Source organism: Vidua macroura, chromosome 2 (assembly GCF_024509145.1).
Source record: "Vidua macroura isolate BioBank_ID:100142 chromosome 2, ASM2450914v1, whole genome shotgun sequence".
NCBI lineage: Eukaryota > Metazoa > Chordata > Aves > Passeriformes > Viduidae > Vidua > Vidua macroura.
Window position 1 is genome coordinate 14,419,859 of NC_071572.1, and position 18,147 is coordinate 14,438,005.

General features: G+C 43.0%; 2 protein-coding genes across 2 annotated transcripts in view; one reads left to right on the forward strand and one right to left on the reverse strand.

The window, feature by feature from the left end:
• Positions 1 to 5,208: 5,208 nt before the first annotated feature.
• On the forward strand, positions 5,209 to 6,996 carry KLHL34 (kelch like family member 34). The gene has a single exon (XM_053971827.1). The coding sequence runs from the start codon at positions 5,209 to 5,211 to the stop codon at positions 6,994 to 6,996; it is 1,788 nt and encodes a 595-aa protein (XP_053827802.1).
• Positions 6,997 to 9,204: 2,208 nt separating this feature from the next.
• Positions 9,205 to 18,147, reverse strand: part of CNKSR2 (connector enhancer of kinase suppressor of Ras 2) — a 202,267-nt gene continuing 193,324 nt past the window's right edge. The window contains exons 21-22 of the mRNA XM_053971090.1: positions 13,935 to 14,131; positions 9,205 to 10,913 (exon numbers count right to left, since the gene is read on the reverse strand). Coding sequence (XP_053827065.1) covers positions 10,698 to 10,913; positions 13,935 to 14,131 — 413 coding nt within the window. The 3' untranslated portion in view covers positions 9,205 to 10,697. The remainder of the gene's footprint in view (positions 10,914 to 13,934; positions 14,132 to 18,147) is intronic.

An 18,147-nucleotide genomic window follows, 5' to 3' on the forward strand; every position in this document is an offset into this window, starting at 1 on the left:
AGGCAGCACTGCTTGCCCAGGGGTGGAAGCCAGGGCTCAGTGCAGAGCATCTCTGGTGCCACCTGGCCATCACAGGAACAGATGAACCCCAAGCAGCCCTCCACCCTCAGCTGTGAGATGTTGTGAAAGCTATTAGTGCATCGGCTCTGAAATGGGCTCATTAAAATACACATTCTCCTTCATTATCCTGTGGCTGCAGTGCCTGACTCATCCCACTGCAGTTACTCTGGAATGGGAACCCAAGTTTAAAATTTTCCAACTTGTTTTTATTCACCAGGGAAGCTCATGTCTAACCCACTGAGATGGCAGTGGAAGCTGGAACAGCTTCTATCTTCATGGGAGGCAAACAAAACCTGAAAAATACAGGAAGAGGAAATAAATGAGGCACTGTCTGATTGAAAGTCTGTTATTTCATGTTGCCTTTCACAATTTGACACAGGATGCTTTCTTGCACATGTGTAGCTGGTGCTGGAGTAACCCAGCTGGGACGTGGCCACTCCCAGCCCAGGTGTGCCAGTGGTATTTCGTCCTTTCCTCCTCTTTTTCCACAGAACACAGAAGAGTGCCACACAGCCATGGCTTAGCAGCCATGGTCTTGCAGCAAGCTTTGGCTGGCATCCCTGCTCTGACTCCTGACCATGCTAAACCTCACTTCTCCCCATGGGCAGATGGAGCCTTGCACTGAAAGCTTTTGCTGCCAGCACTGTCCCCAGACACAGACCCCTCTGAGGTGGCACATGGATGGATACAGGGTGCTGAGGGTTTGCAGAACTTCTCTGACAGGCTGGGGGAGGCACTGCTTTGTGCTGCCTTCCTGCTCCCCTGGCTCACAGGGACAGTGTCCTGTGGGCACCACTTGCACAGTGCTTAAAGCCACAGGCAACCCCAGCCTCCTCCTGCCAAAATGGAAACCTCATGGCCTAAGCCCACCTCATGCAAGCTGAGAACCTTCTCTTTTGCTTTTATTCACAGACATGATCTTACCAGATATTGCTTTTAGCTGCAAGAAAATTCCTCCTTCTTACTGTTTTGCTCTTAAGGACTGCTTTCTGGGCTAAACATCCTTTGCTTTAAATAGATATGCTGACCCAAATACTACCGTGAATGATTATTCAAGGATAAAGAACAGACTGGAGTCCAAAGATTTTTACAAGACAACTTAAATCAATATGATCTTTCTGACTAGCACTTCTAGGAAACCTGTATAGCAATGCTCATTACTTGGCTCATTTTGCTGTTATTTGTTCATGCAGTACATTATCAAGCATCTGAAATATTTACTCTGTTGTCCTCTGGACTACACTGATTTCTTTTGGAACAAAATGTAGCCTGGTAATCCTCTGCTGTGGATTTTTGCAACTAATATTTTACAGTAAGCCACTTGTAAGTAATGAGCCTAGTATCACTTGTACAACTCTTTTTATAATCTTGACCCTTAAAAAATAATTGGCAACATTTAAAATAATAATTCAATTGTTTATTAACCAATGGCCTACTTGTAATATTAAACTGAACATGACATTGCAACTTGGGCCATTTTTCAATTTTTTTTATAGCAAAAAAACCTCTGCATGTGTGGAAGCCAATATTTTTCACAGCACACATCTAAATTTTTTTTTTATTTCAGACTGCCTACTGTAATAGAGCAGTCAGTTCAACAGAAAATATGCTGAAAGCCTGAAATCTAAATCTAATTTAAAGTCTAAATGATGCACATGATTAAAAATGTATTATCTATCCCACCAAATCAGCATCATTGAAACACTAATATTTCCCCTAATTTTAAGCACCATCTAGTGAGTCAAACATTAGATCTGATCTTCCAAATTATGCCCAAGGAAAATAAGATCCTGGTTTGACTGCATCCCACTTAGTGCTAGGTCTCATGCTGAGATTTGTAAGTCAGCTGTTTAGTCACCATCTGTTCTCTTACTAATGGACATTAAAGATTCTTCCAAAGGTGCTGGAGACCTGAGCTTCTGCATGAAGATAATTTGTTTGTTGACAAAGGAGGGTCTTGGCTGAGCAGGCTCCCTAGTTAGACAAGGCTAACTGCCTGGAAGTGAAGCAGGGAAAAACCTCATTTTGATAATGATATTTTTTTTTTAATCACTCCAGAGCAAGGGACTGGAAAGAATGTGGTTTTATTTCAATTATAAGCCAAAAAAAATCTCCAGGCAAATAAACAGCTTTATAAGGATCATGATTCTTACTACTTCCATTAGCTGGCTGGCCATGAAGATGCAGTAGGTCTGAGAGAGAATAGCACAGTAAATCTGCATACAATTAGAGGACCTGCTTACCTGGCACTGGTTTTAAATCAGTTCAGTTAAATCAGCGCCAGGAACTGACCTGTATAAAGAGCCACCCATGGATGGAATTCCTTTGGAAAGCAAGTGATGCACATCTGGTTGGGTTAACATGGAATCACTCCGGGCACAGGGACGTTCAGACTGAGCCTCGTTTGCCCCCTCTGAAATTACAGAGCTTGTGGCTGGAACTGTGCTGGTACTTTACACATTCCAGCCAAACTGGTGAGGAGGAAAAGGCACATTACCTTGGACAGGAGTGCCCCACTAGGGAGGCAGGAATGTCATATGGGGGTCAGAAATATTCCTTGGCTGCTAATGGCAATACCCTCAGTTGGCCAAGCCATACATTTGACCTCTTTCTGCTCAAATCTGGATCCAGGGGAAGTGGATTGATTTATGTGTCCTCGGTCCCAGCTACTCTGTGCTACCAGCACACGCACTTCAGCAGTGCCCTGGGGCTGTGGCCCCGGCCCCACAGCAGACCAGCCCAGTTCTGTGCACGGGGTGTCTCCTGCTGCTGCATCCCCAGCCACCCGCCCAGCCAGTGCTCACCTCTGCTGTGCTATGTCTGCTTGGGAGGTCACACAGTGAGGGAGGCTGACAACCTGGCCTGGGCCATAGAGACCTCTGTGCTGTTCTGGTTTTGGGTTTTCCCCATTTCTCCCTGTGCATCCTGGCTGTGCCAGAGCAGTTATGGCAGCACAGCCTAAGGGCTGGTGGAGGACAAGAACTGTTGACTCTCACCTCAGGCTCCCAGGGAAATTGGGATGGACAGTGCCCACCTGCTATTTCAAAACAGTGGAGGTTTATCTGTGCCTTGTGTTACAGAAATCTGGTACCTGGTGGGCTTTAACTGGGGAAAGCGTCTCTAGGAGTGGGAGCATTTAAGGCCTGGTCCCTCATCACCAGGACTCATGACTGATAGAGGTATCTGGCCTTTGGTCTCTACTTCCAAAACAGGAGAAGTATCAAAACTGAAGCTTGGAATCGACTGCACAGTGTTAGTGAAACTGTGAAATACCTTAGAGTTGTCCCAACTTGGACATTGGCAAAACTGCTGGGAAAAAGAAACAAGCATCCCTTTTCTCCTCCATCCCTACTGCCCATACATGTTGTGTTGCTAGCAAAGGGCAAGATCTTTTAGCAAAAGATCCTGATTTGTGGTCTATAAATGGTCATGATGGAAAGTGGATTCAAACAAGAAATCAATTTTCAGAGCTATACAGCAACAAAAAAATAATGTTTTTGTAATCCTTCCCCACAAACAGAGCAGAGCATGTGTAGGTATCAGTCTGTTTAGCATGACAGTTTAAGCTCACTGGAACAGTCACACAGCATGCACAGTCCATATTAGGATCCAGTCATCTCCAAACACTGCTTAGCTACAGGGGTAAGCCAGAATTTAATGACACCACATAAATAAATATAAACAAATACAGTAAAAAGGCTTTACCTTGGGCTTAAGCAAAAAGCGAAACTTTCCAGTCCTGTGGGATCCTTCTCTGCTCCCAAGTCTGCTGGCTCACAGTGCAGCAAAATGATCAGGTATTTATCAACCCTGGCAAGGTCTGCAAGTCCTGAGAGTGTTTGATTTGGAAAGAAAGGTGTTGGGAGGAGATTCCTGAACACCTTCACCCAGAGTTATGCAGGGAAAAAAAGAAGAAATAAAAGCAAGCTTTAAGAGGTCAGAATGTGTAGCCTGCCCAGAGCTGCTATTCCTGGTAGAAATTAGACCCTGAAGTGCCCAGGTGAAAATCAGGGATAATCCCTGTATAAGTGCTTCTAATTGGGACAATTTGAAAGTGAGGAAGTTGAGCAAGACAGCGCTGGCCCACCCCTGGGGGCTCTGGGTTGGTTCCCAGCTGGTAACTGAGAGCAGAATTATGCAAAGCCTCCTCTATAAACAGAATTTGGTTTATTATGGCCGAACTGGGGGAATCTATTTTTGTCGCCACTTTGTGCAAATGTGTTACCCTTGTGATTTCCAGCCAGGTCATTCCAAGTCAGCTGCTTTGGCTGTGGCTGTCATTGGAAGCTCCTCTGTCTGCCCAGTCCCTGGCCCCATTTCTCAACCGCCCGGGGTTGGCTCCCAGGCCAGGGGGACGAGGGGATGAGCCTGTGGCTATTCTGGTAGCTGTGAGCTATGGAGGTGTCACGTGAAGCAAAGAGCCAGAAATGCATGTCAAATCGAACCACTGACTAATCATGGTATTTTGGTTGTCTTAGTGGCTGCCAGGGAAAGATTTATGGGCTCAGAAAAATCTTCCCGTAATAATCCCTGGGTGCTGATTTGATCTTCGGCCGAGGCTTCCCAGGACCATGCGGAAAGAGGACGGAAAGGGGGCTGCTGTCCCGGGGTGGTGACGTCTAAACTGATCGGAGTTCAAAATACAAACAAGAGGAGAAAAGTCAGCGCTCTCTTCTCATCTGTGTCTGCTCAGAGCCACGCGCTGGCAGCCAGAGAGGATCCCTTTGATCTGCCTGTGGAGCAAGAAGGGCTGGGGGCGACGGCGGAGCAGACACGAAGGGCCATTTATTGGGACTGTCATCTAGCTCCCTCATCTGTCACCTGATGGCCAGCCAAGCAAGCTCTCGGCACAACTGTGGACTCTTCATCCTTGCGCAACTTGTGGAGGCAAGAAAAGTAAGCATCCTACAGCTGATATGACGTTCAGCTATTTTTTCTATAAGGGAATGAATTGAATTCACTACAAATCTACTAACTGTCCCCCTATGCCAGGCAAGATACTGACTTGTTATTTTGGGTTGGGCTTTTCTCTAACAGCTGGAGGTCTGCTGGGCATTCAAGCAATGGCTGTTGAGTAAGGCAGCTGTTTCAATATCTAATTGCATTTCAGCTCTAATAGCTCAAGGGAAAAGTATTGCATTGTCTGCCATGAGCTACTTCCTGTCCTACTGCAAAGCACACTGCACCACCGTGCTCGCTCAATATCAGAGCCTGAGATCAGAGGGCTTTCTCTGTGACATTTTGCTGAAAGTGAAAGAAAACGAATTTCCTGCACACAAGTCCTTGTTGGCATGCTCCAGCGACTACTTCCGAGCCATGTTCAAAAGTTATACCCAAGAGTCTAAAGCCAGTGTCATTCACCTACAAGTTGTCTCACCCACTGGGCTCCAGCACATCCTGGATTTCATTTACACATCCTTGCTGCCCCTTTCCTTTGAAAGCCTGGAGGATACCTTGGAAGCTGCAAGCTACTTGCAAGTCACTGATGCTATCGGCTTGTGCAATCAGTACTTAATTAACAATCTTGCCTTGGAAAACTGCTGCTACTCCGCCAATGTGGCCAGGAAGTTCTACCTGCCAGATGCCCTAGCAGCTGCAGAAAAATACATTATCAAAAATGTCTGGAAGCTGCTGGACTTGGATTTGTCAGGACTTCTCGAGCTGAACTTCAGGTCTTTGCTAGCAGTGATTCAATCACCAGATCTCCCCATGGTGGAAGAATGCCGCCTGTTGAATCTTGTCCTGCTGTGGTTGAAGCAGGATAAATCCAGGCTGGATCACGCAAGCAGCCTTTTAGAGCACATAAGATATGGTCTCGTCCCAGTCGAAGAGCTGAGAAAAACCTACACACAGTCAGAAGTGTCCCTCTCAGCAGGTATTAAGTGCTTGATCATAAAAGCAATAAATTATCACACATCTGTATTCAAACAACCTGTCCTGCAGGATAAGTCCACCACACTGAGGAACCAGAAAACTCGGATCATTCTGCTGGGGGGAGGCACAGCAAGCGAGGGGCTCGTCACTGACGTGGTGTCCTTCGATGTTTACAATCACAAATGGCGAACCCTCACACAGCTGCAGGACAGGGTGCAGAACCACAGCGTGTGTGTGGTGGGGAACTTCCTATATGTCTTGGGTGGGGAGATAGAAAGTGGTACCCTGGGTGATGCTAAAATTGGAAAGACCTTATTGGTTACAAACAAGGTCCATCGGTATGATCCAAGATTTAATACATGGACCCAAATCACGGGCATGCTGGAAAAGAGATGCCAGTTTTCTTGCTGTGTCCTAGGCAAGGATATCTTTGCCATTGGTGGAAGGGGTGAGGACGGGTCGCTGCATTCATCTGTGGAAGTCTATGACATCAGCAGGGATAGATGGACGAAGGCCAGGGAATTGCCATGCAGGATACATGGCCATGCCAGTGCTGTTTGCAAGAACACCATATACATCTCTGGGGGCAAGTACTCGGCCTCAGCCAGCACAAGCAATGACGTTTATTCTCTGAGCTCACTTGAAGGGCAGTGGGTGAAACGTGCCCCAATGAGCATTGCTCGGTTTGGGCATCAGATGGCAACAATCAGGGGATCCATATTCACCTTTCTGGGACTATATGAACCTTTCTCTGAAATAGAAAGGTATGACCCGGATCAAAACCAATGGACTCGGTTGAAACCACTGGTCTACGATCGATTCTCCTACGGCCTGGCAGTGGTAGAGGAAACAGCTCTTCTTATTGGGGGAAAGAAATGGCAAAACTCGCTGGAGGTCTCCACACAAGACGTGGTTGGCTATGACATTGACAACGATGGCTGGGAAGAGATCTGCAAGGCCCCTCTGCCGTGGTGTGGGCTGCAGTGCGCCGTGCTCCAGCTCTCCGAGGTGGCCGAAGAACAGGACAGTGACAGCCAGCAGAAGAAGCTGCCCAACTGCTGAGCTCCCATGTTGAGGAATATCTGTCCCAGGAGATAAGTGAGCAGGGCGGTCCTGGGGAAGAAGAAAATTGCACTGGCACTGAATGTGAAAGTGGATGTGTTGCTTGGATAAGCCAAATGCCTGGTGGAAACAGGCAAGAAAATCTGGCTCCAGCACAGGAAACACATCTAGGATTTATAAAGCTGGAAGCTGATCTCACTGAGCAAGGATGTAGCAAGTAGCACACTTAGAGGCGATGAGTGAGAATTGTAATCCTTGACTTTTGGATAATATCTAGATAGCAATTAGTAGGTGTTGCAAGTGGAATTTTTCAAATATTAAAAAATATAATCCATCTTTTCTGTTTTCTTAATCAAAGGCAATTTTCCCAGATGGTAAGTGCTATTGAGTTTTTATGCTATGGCTAAGCAAAAGGAAAGAGAGCTGTATAAAGACTAGAAAATTGATGCCTACAAGAATTAGTAGCAAGTATTGCCAAGGAAAAGGTATTATTTGATATATTACTTACTAGGCAAGAATGTCTTAGCTAACCAGCATGGACAGAAAGCATGGACTTTTCACTATGTAGACTCAGCTACAGCTGAAAGTTAAAACAGTGTTTGATAAAAGCCATTTCTCTCTCAGTGGCCTTTGTTGTAGAACACCTTCCAGATGCTTATTTTGTGTTATTTTAGAGATGTGCACTACTGGTGATGTACATTTCTTTTGTATCCAAACCCTGTGTTAGCTCAGATGGCCAGAGCTGAGCGGGTATCCTTATCCTTAGCCTCCAAGAAGTTTCTTACAGGAGTAACAAGCTGTTACTGATGCCTTGGCATTTACCTCAGCACCATCCGCTGTTTATCACACCTGTTCATAAAATGCTTTGCTGCTACGTGAGAGAACCCAGCAGTCAAAAAAGGTTTAATTTCATCAAAGAATACAAAGGGGAGGGAGGTAACTGAAGGTTTTCAGAAGTCTTTACTCAGTGTCTGCTTACATACAAATCAGCAATAGTGTCATATTGTCACTCCCTTTTGGCCACACTGGCAGCATTTGAAGTCACACTGGGGTACTTTAAGATACATGAATATGTGAAATGCAGACGCAATGGTCAGATGACACAGAATCAATCTGGTATGGACTAAAGTGAATCTTGAACCATAAATGTTCATTTAAAAGCTAAATTTATTGTACTTCATTTTACAGTGTTCCCTTTCTAGGCTGAGAGTTAATACAATAAAAATATATATAGAAGAACATTTAATAGTCTTAAAAGAAGGCAGCACAATGGAGAGGACACATGTTCTTTGTCACTAGACTAGCTTAAAAAACTGTAATGTTTAATTTTCACCTTTAAAGTAATCAAGCTAACTTTACTAATGTAAAGTGCAGGCAGAATGGCTGTTGCATAGCAACAGATCTAAGTCTTCTGAACTGCCTTGGTTTTGACAAGGAATCAACTACACAATGTGCATATACATCCATCAGATATAAAGAGTTTTTCATATGAATATATTTACTTTTGGTCCAGTAAAACAATAGCAAGAGAATCTAAATGCTTGGAACAATAGCACAATCCATTTCAAGTCAAGCATTTTTAAGAGAAATTTACAAAAACCTCACAAATTTAATATACAAGTCAGTACCCATGCAGTAAATAAATGTCCAGTTTATACAAACAATATTCTTCTAATAGTACAAATCTTACACTGGATCCAGAATTCTATACAAACGTTAATACATGATTTGTCATCCAGACAACTTGAATACAGGATTACTGAAAATGGGCTACAGAAAGGCCACTCTTCTGTACAGTTGTGCAAAATCTGCAGAACATTTGCAATCTAAATGCAATAACAAGATAGAAAATGAGGGGTAGGAAGAGGAAAAGTAAGAAAAAGGAGAGCAAGAGAGAAAAAGGGGAGCAAGAAAGAAAGAAAAGAAAGAAAGAAAGAAAGAAAGAAAGAAAGAAAGAAAGAAAGAAAGAAAGAAAGGAAATAGAGAGAAAGAGAGAAAGAGAGAAAGAAAGAGAGAAAGAAAGAGAGAAAGAAAAGAAAGAAAGAAAGAAAGAAAGAAAGAAAGAAAGAAAGAAAGAAAGAAAGAAAGAAAGAAAGAAAGAAAGAAAGAAAGAAAGAAAGAAAGAAAGAAAGAAAGAAAGAAAGAAAGAAAGAAAGAAAGAAAGAAAAAAAGAAAGAAAGAAAGGAAGGAAGGAAGGAATCTGTCCATTCTTTCCTTCATCCCTTCATGGATATAACTGCCAGGAAATATCAGAGTTCATAAAGTTTAAAGTACATTCACTGAGCTGTACAGGCAATAGTCTCAAGTTGGTTAAGAGTACAACTCATGAAAGTATACAGGAGGCTTTTCCTTTCCACATGAGCATTATTAAATCATGTCATGAGTCCTAACTTGTGCAGCAAAATACTGAAGAGCAGCAGAAATATTTTGTCATGCTCTTAACATTTTTCAAAACCAAGTTCATAAAAAGTAAATATATGATTTAAGAGTTCTCTCCCACTTTTATTTCAGGCATGTGCCTAACTCTAAGGAGCTATTTCCCCTCATATTCACTGAGTTGTCCTTAGCAGATAACAAATCTCATGAAAGGTTAAAACATTTTAATTGGCTTGTGAACTCAGCAGAACCCAGAGACATCCTTCCCCTTCAAAAGCAAACCAGAGGCTTTTTTACTCCTTGGTTATTTTTCAGGTTCCATGCTCAATTCTGCTCTCATCACACATCATCCCCCATACAGGGATTTCACAGCTGAGAAAACACATAGGAAACTACTTGAAAAATCCTATTCACTCCTTTTCTATTGTGGGAATCTTCAAAGCATCTCAGATTTGAAGCATTTCATTGGAAACATTTTCCACTGCTGCTGTTCTGGGCTAAAGAAACGCTGCTACCAACAATGTTGAAAGTCTACATGTTCTCTTTTGCAAAATCTGCACATTATACTGATACCTTCAGTGCAAAAGCATCATCAATCACAGTACCATGACAGTTTTTTTTTTTTTTTCATCAATCTAATGTGATTAAGAGACAACACACAATTTGGTCTTAATTTAATACAAACCAGCATTCCTTTGCGGTGGTGGTAAACCTTAGCAACAGGCTTTAAAAAAGCACAAGGAAATAATACCTAACCTTTTGACACTTAAACTCACATTAGTCATTTTTTGTCTGCCGATTTTCACCATTTGATGTGTTTGACAAAACTGAAATACAACCACTGCATTATACTTTTCCCCTGTTATATAAGAAAACTCCTAGAGTTTCTCATTAAATATAAAAATTGGTTTTCTCCCACCACCAAAACAGTACCTGCACTCCAAAAATGCAATGCAATACTGGAATTATATAATATAAAATATCATTGTAAAACTGACCTTTGATAACAAAAGCTTAATAGCATGTGGAACTTCCTGCATGAAGGCCACAGTCTTCCAAAAATGCTTTTAAATACTTTTCTTCAATAGCTAAAGATCATGGTTTTTTTTTTTAATTCACAGAAGGTAAACACAAGCAGAGCATTGGTAGCTTATAAAATATACAAATCCTCATTAAAGAAGTGGTATCGTTGACCATTGAAGGTTTCACACAGCTGAGTAACATTAAAATATAATTTACTAGAGCTCTCACATATTGATATAAAAACTACTTTATGCACTTAAGTAAAGGGCTGGGGTGCAGCAAATGGACAGAAAGAGAGACTTTCATACATGTGTTTCTATGTAAGAGTGAGTGTGCGCTAACGAGGCTATAAGTGCTTCAACCTCAGAGGAGCCATTAACAGAGTCCCTCGGGGGGCTGCTTTCATAGATGTTCATGAAGAGATCAAGGTACATTTGTTTCCATTCTTGAAAGTCTCTAGACGTCAAGGCTGGATTATCCAGAACTTTATCTATAATGGCTACTTCTCCTTCCCTGGCCTGTGAGAGAAAAGGAACAAACAAATAGTTAATGCAGGTGATGAGTCACTGACAAAATCAATCACGGGGGTGGAAGCAGAGAATGGGGGGTACGAACTCAAGCCTCAGAGCCCCAGAAAGCACAGGGACTATCTGATCTATGAGCACTCACACACAGGAGCCTTTCTACAGGGTGTCCCACATTCCCCTGTGGGACTTGGGCTTTCCTTGCCTTGTCCAGAACCCTCAGTAAGAGTTCCTATTCCCCCACCTGTCCCCTTGTTCAGAAAAAGCAAGTCCTGTACTGTTTACTATTAGCTGCTCGCATTTCTCAGGATGGGTTTCACACAACAAAGTGCCATCTGTTTGCTCTTGATCAGCATCAGAAGTACTGCGTGGGTGTGTGGGATGCAGACACACACTCGGCCTCCTGCCCGCCAGCACAGCTACACCTCCTCACCAGGCTTGTCATGGGGCACCTGAGCTCTGCACTGCAAAGGCTTGTGCAAGGAGTCCCACGGGAACGACAGCTCATCCTCACTACAGATCTGCTGCATGCCATCGGCTGGCTGGCTGCAACCTCTTCTACCACTGACAAAGTGGCAAAGAGAAGGCAGAAAAAGGGAAAATATAACATAGTTGCTGGTGCCTCCTCATGACCCATCGAGGCAGGGGAAGTGACTGTCCCATATTCCCTCTCTGGTGACGGGTTCACAGAGCTGAATGTCACCGTAAACCCCGGAGGTACCCACAGCCACTCATGGTTGTTGCCATAATCCTTGGAAACACAGCTAACACACACCTGTGGTTCCCAGCACTGCTCCTCAGCACAGGAATGGCATGGCCACCAGCAATCTCCCCCAACCTCCCTGCAAAATGGGTTTCACTCTCCTCATGGCTAACTCACATTTTCCATGTCCATACTATGAGTATGTTAAATCCTTCTGGGTAACATGGCAAGGGGAAATATCAAGCTGTGTGTGATGGGACAGATCAGAAGGGTCAGAGACATCTTCCATAAGCAGTACTTTCATTGCTGTGCAAACAATAGCAAATTAACACTACCTGCTAAAATACCCATTTCCAGAAAGAGAGGGTGAGCTGAGAACAAGCTGTGGAAAAGAAACCATGGGAACTCCTGATCACCAGATCTCTGCTTGAGCTGCCATAACTTATTTCTCACAGATTGTGGCTGGTCCCACACCTCTGCACTCCCAGCCAGGCAGCTCATACTCAGTGAAAGGAGAATGATTTTGTGTTATCACAGGACAGAGAGCACAGAGGTCTTTCATTAATGACTTAGAAGATAGGACATCAAAAGCCAGAAGCAGTTTGGAGGACTGTCTCTGGATATTATTATGTAGGATAAAATTCAAGGAGAGTTCAGAACATCAGTGCCAAAAGACTAGTGCAATTGGCTGCATTCAGGAAGGAGAAATCATAGGTACTGATAAAAAGAAAGACTAATTGATTAGGTAACAGCAGTAGCTACTGTTTGATACAATTGCCAATAGTGTGGCAGAGGTGGAGCTCTGAGCTGTAATGCAGCCAGTCACAAGTTACCATGTTGTCACTGCAAACCAAGCATGTGTCACTCTACACTGCTGCTCTATGCAGAAAACAACAATTATCTCTCTTTGCTCATTGCTGCCATTGCATTTGCCATTATTGGTCTCATGTACCTAAGCATGATTTACACCAATCACAGTCCAAACAAGAGTGCTGACTGGCTTAGAAAATATGGCTCATGGACAGAGAATGAAAAAATTGTGTTGTTTGGTCCAAAGGAAAGAAGTTCCAGAGAAGCACAAAAACAGGCACCTGCTGGATCAAGAGGCTGTGCTGTTTTTTGGACTTCCCTGAAGGAAAGCAGTTTCATTTGCAGGAATGTATCTCAGGTATCAATAACCACTAACAAAGAGACAACTCAGCATGGCAGCAGGCTGCTGATGCTGAACCACAGCTGTGGCGTGAGACCTCACTGTGGTACAAACCCACAACTACAGCATGAACCTCCTGCCACCTCGACGTGTGTGAGAGCACAGTGATTTTGTTTCAGTTTCTCATGTTTGTAGAAGTCATGGACAGCTGTGAATGTTGCCCTTTTTTGCCAGCCTTCAATCCTGCAAAGACTGGCATACCAAGATAATAATGCAAGTTGCCTTCAAGGAGATGATGCAGTACAGAAAGTTAAGCACATGTAGGATTTCTTTTCAGGATGGGAGCCCCACAGCATGAAAATAATATTGTCTAAATGCTTCTCTAGGTGATAGAAAACTAAATTAATTAATGTTTATAAAGCCCTCTTTGATGAAAGATGTTATAAAATGCACTGTACAATTATCTGGTGGATTAAAATGTGGTAATTTAATATAGTTAACAGGGTCCCTGAGGAAATTCATATTGTTTCCTGAAATCTCTATCAGGGCATAACTGAAACTGCTGTAACAAACAAAGGAAGCTGACAAGGAGGCTAAAAAAGCTGTAGTACATTTAAAATTACCATATAAATTTTCAAATCTATCATTATCACTACTTATTTAATCAATCTTACTGATTAAATACAATGCTCCTATCAGTTTACACAGAAAGCAAACATACAGTTTCCTCCTGGACAAGCTCATCGATTAGAAAACAGTCAAGTGTTGCAAGAGATACTGTTCTCTTCTAAAGGCTGGCTTTGTTTAACTTTAGACTTTGGCAATTACAAAATGAATGCGTTTTGATAATTCAAAACATTCAGGGATAAAACAGGGATTAAGGTTTCCTCCAATAATTTGGTGTCAACTTCTGTTAAACTAGCTAGAAGAGGAGAAGCTGACTGATATTAAATACAAGAAAATAAAGAAATTAAAACTGATCTCCTCACTTTGACTGCTCTCCCAGGCACATTTTTCTCTTCTTTTCAAGCAATGCTTCCCCATGTCTCCCTTGTTTGCACACTGGGCTCAGCCTGGACTCCAGCTGCACACAATAATCTCTGATTACAATACAGCCCGATCCAACCCTGGGGCAGGATTTTTCCTCCCTGTTTTATCTCACCTTTAAAGTGCTTTTCAGAATTCGCAGCTGGTGCAGTTTTTCATTGACTACTGGATCGCTACACCTCTTTATAAAAGATTTCTTATACTCCAGCTTAGTGGAAATCCGGTGTTCTCCTAAAGGAGACAGGCTGGCCTGCTCCAAGGCTCTGTACAAATCTTGCAAGGAGTCTGCTGTTTTTTCCTCTATAGTTTCAACTGTAATGAGACAAAGGGGAAAACAAAAAAAGGAGGAAGAAATAGAGAAAGCAATAATGTATCATTAATGTGATTACATGAAGACCTATCAAAAACCTTTGCCAGAGGATTAACAGGTTTAACTAGACCATAAAGAGAATATTTCACACCTCCAAAGTTCCAGAAAAGAGCACTGCGAGTGCTCCTTCTTGCTATTGGCCTTCACAAGAAAGGGAGAAAATCTTTCAAGGATGTAAAAACTTGACATGCAGCAAAAGAGGGAAAAAAGAGCAATAGCTCAAGGTACAGTAATATTAGAGTAACTTACTACCAGAAATCAGATTTCTGGTACTGCAGTTACATAGTTCTGGTGACTTCATTGTCACAATCAGAAGAAGCCCTGGAAGCATCCTGCTAAGGAACCCATCAGGGATCACATCTCAGACTGAAAGTGCCAATAACAGCACTCAAGAATATGCGATGGTGGCCCTGGAATGACATGTGCTTTTCCCTCCTTGGAAAGTTCACTTATTTTTGTCTCTTTTTTTTGGTACTCAGTGGTGTTGTTCAATAGTCAGTAATGCTGTCACTTATGCTGGTCTGTTACTTTACTATTACCTCATGGTTCAGCAGCAAACTAGAGACTGAATATAAGAGCACAACCATGACCTGGCAGCATGGCAAACCAAAACAGAGCTGTTTGCATTATAGTTTGGTTTTAAAAAATCAAAATTTATTAAGTACTATATCAAAATACAGAAATATGAGAAGTATATATTTATTACAGGTTTAAATTTTTTTTTTTTAATTTTGTTCTAACTAGTACTGAAGGCATTTAAAAAGAAAAAATAAAAAAGAAAAGAAAGGTTTTGCTTCTTTAAAAACAAAACCAAGCGAAAGCTGGGGATGAAGTGTTACTCTGATATGAGCATCTGAAATGCTTCATTTAGAAAACATCAAACTACTTCAAACTTTCACACAATGTTTCCCCCAGAGGAAACTCTTCGGTGACTCCATACAAGCTTTGCAAGCACCAGTGCAGTCAGGATTAGCAGAGTGGGGATCAGGATTAGCTGGGGCAGCCCTTGGGACAGTGTTAGCTGTGTCCCTTAGCTGTGTCCCTGCTGCCCCTTGCACACTGACACACGTTCATGCAGCACCCAGGCACTGCCTGTGCGTGGTTGCTCCCAGAGCCCTCGGGATCCTCCCAGCCAGCCTTGGCTTTCACACTGGTGCCTGTTCTCCTGGCTCAAGGTGCCTGTGTCCTCGAGAGGCTTTCCTAGAAGCTCTTGTAGGAAGGCTGCTTGGTTCCCAGCGTTTACCCTGTGACTGGCCCTGCTCCAAGACAGTCATTTTACTGAAAGTTTTATCACATACAGAAGCACTCTTCAGCAAAGAACCTCGGTGTCCTCAGCTGATTAGAGGGTTTCTTATCAGTCACCAAGAGAAAAGACAGATGGTGTTTAGAAGTGACATTTTTAGTCCATCAAGAGCTCCCTGAGACCACCTCCCATTTGAGCCCATACTATGCAGTAGGGCAACATCTTTCCTTAGGCTCAGGCAAGAACTCCAGAAACCCAAATTTCCTCACCCCATCACAAAAAGATCTGCATTTATACAAATCTTTATACAATCCAAGAATTTTGCAATCAGCAACTAATCTTGCTTCATCTCTCATCAGTTGGCCTTTTAGCAGGCAGATATTTTTAAAGCACACATTTAAATTTTTTTTTAAAGAGATATGGAAGTGAAGAGGGGTTGAAGACTTTTTATCGATGGAATTATTTTGAGTCTGCATAGAGCTCCCTAAATCATCCCATCCTGTGCTACCCTGCTGGGTGAGCTGGGTTCATCACTGTCAATGGTGGCCAGAACGGAAATAAAATAGTAATTGTAATTTTCTTTCTTATTAAAACATCTAATGGGCTAAAGGGCAAAACATTCAGTAGCTGAATAATCATAGAGTGGTTAAAATCTTTTGTGCTCTTGATTTTTATGTTTTCTTAAGAAGTCTATGCAGCAATGAGGTCAGAAATTTGGGATCTCTCTATCAGTTCCTGTTACTGAATGCTGATGTCCACCAGTCTGACAGCTGTGGGAGTGACTTGCTAAAGGGCAAAGGGAAAACTCCCTCCTGGTCTGACACATGAGTATTTGACACCTGTTTCTCTCTCTCTCTCCTTCTCATCTCTTGCTAGGCAAGGCAAAAGAGAGCTTTCCTCAGGTGTCTCTTCCCCAGCAGCACTGCCAAGGTTGTACCCTGAGGGGATTAGGGCAGGGATGGCTTGCTGAAGAAGCAGGCCAGTACTTTGTTTCCACACCATCTAAATTCACTTTGCTAGACTGACCTAGAGACTGGATTGGCAACCAGCCACTACATCCAGGCTTGCCATCAAAAACCCATGGCTTCCTAAAACACAGAAACTCCCCACTAAGGCTTAACATGGGCCTCACAGGGAGCGTGGACACCAGACTTCTGCCCTCCCCGAATGGGAACAGCTCTGAGCCTGCTCAGGAAAGGCACAGGACTGTGGGGGCAGGACACAGGCTGGGTTGGGCAGCAGAACACTGACAGGAGGTCTCTGGAAGGCATCAGCACATCACCTCCACACGGCTGGGGCTGCCTCCCCCACACTCCGTCACTGACTCAGTGATGTCACTATGAGCAGCATGTCAAAAAGGGGACAGGATTTCCTAAAGAGGAAAGAGGAGGGAAGAAAAACAAGTCCCTTAAATGCCTTGCTGCTGCTGAGGCTGGGAAAGCTCTATAGAGGGCAAGATGCCTTGTTCACCCATGGTGGGGGAGAGGGCAGTGGGCGGCACAAAAACACATCCCAAACCCTTAATATTTTCCAGAGAAATGCTGAAGGTGGTGCTGCTGCTCTCAATGGCTCTCAGTAGGCGGGAATGAGATTACACACACATCTCCCCTCCCTCAGCCTTCTGCTAGAGCCTTTGATTGATTTCCTGTAGGTGTTGGTGAAACCCTTGGCACCATAAAGCATCTGAGGTATTCTGTAAGATATAGAGCTGAGCTTAACACAGATTTTCTTTTTTAAAATTGGTGGATTTGTATGCAAGTCATGCTTTTACAGCATGGCCATCTTGTTAAGGAAGAATAAGACCTCTGGTAATGTTTTGTTTAAGTAGAAAATGTGGTCTAATAGGATTTGCAGGTGACCTCAGACCAGCAGCCAACACAAGTTGTTTTTCTCACTCATTCAGCTGCTAAGTAGGGGGTTGCATCTTTCCTGTTTCTCTGAATGCACTGCCAGGTCACAGTTTCCACATACTGTTGAAAGGCAGGGTGTCTTCTCTGAAACTGTAATTTTGTCCCTTGCCCCACACAAGCCTGAACAACTCTGTAATTCAGGAGCAGAAATAAAGCTGCACAAACTGCAACACATGGGATCTAAATTTGGTGAGAACCCTATATTCCAAATGCAAGAATACACAGGTACTGAATTTTGTAACAAAGAAGCTCCTGCTGTCTTCAAGTGAATGCAAAGCTATTTGCATTCAATTCTGGAGATAATAAATACATCTGTCTAGTTAACATTGTGTTTGTTATTATTATTCTTATTCTTCACTATCCTGCTTTCTATAGGAAAAGTTTCTGAACTTTTTGTACTTTGCCCTTAAAAGGCAGTAAATATTTGTAACTACTTTTACATTTTCTCAGGAAAGAGAGATGAAGATTATGGCTGAGTAGGTGAAACTCCAACAAGTCAGGAACTGTTTGGGTTCTTAGCATTCAGGAAAAAGCTAGTGAGATTTCTCATACTGTGTTGTCACTTGCTGTTGAAAAGAGCATGCACCAAGCTCTGTGATGTACTAAGTGTAATCACCTCCTGGCTCTGTTAGGCAATTCATCTTTCCATTATTTCCCTCTTATAAACCAAGATCATAAGAGCATAATGTACTTCTGTGAAAAGTGACCAGAGAGAAAGTTACCATTGATATTGACATAGATCAAGAGACGATTGGTCCGTACAAACTGATGATTCAGGAAGAAGGTACTGAATTAGAACCCTGTA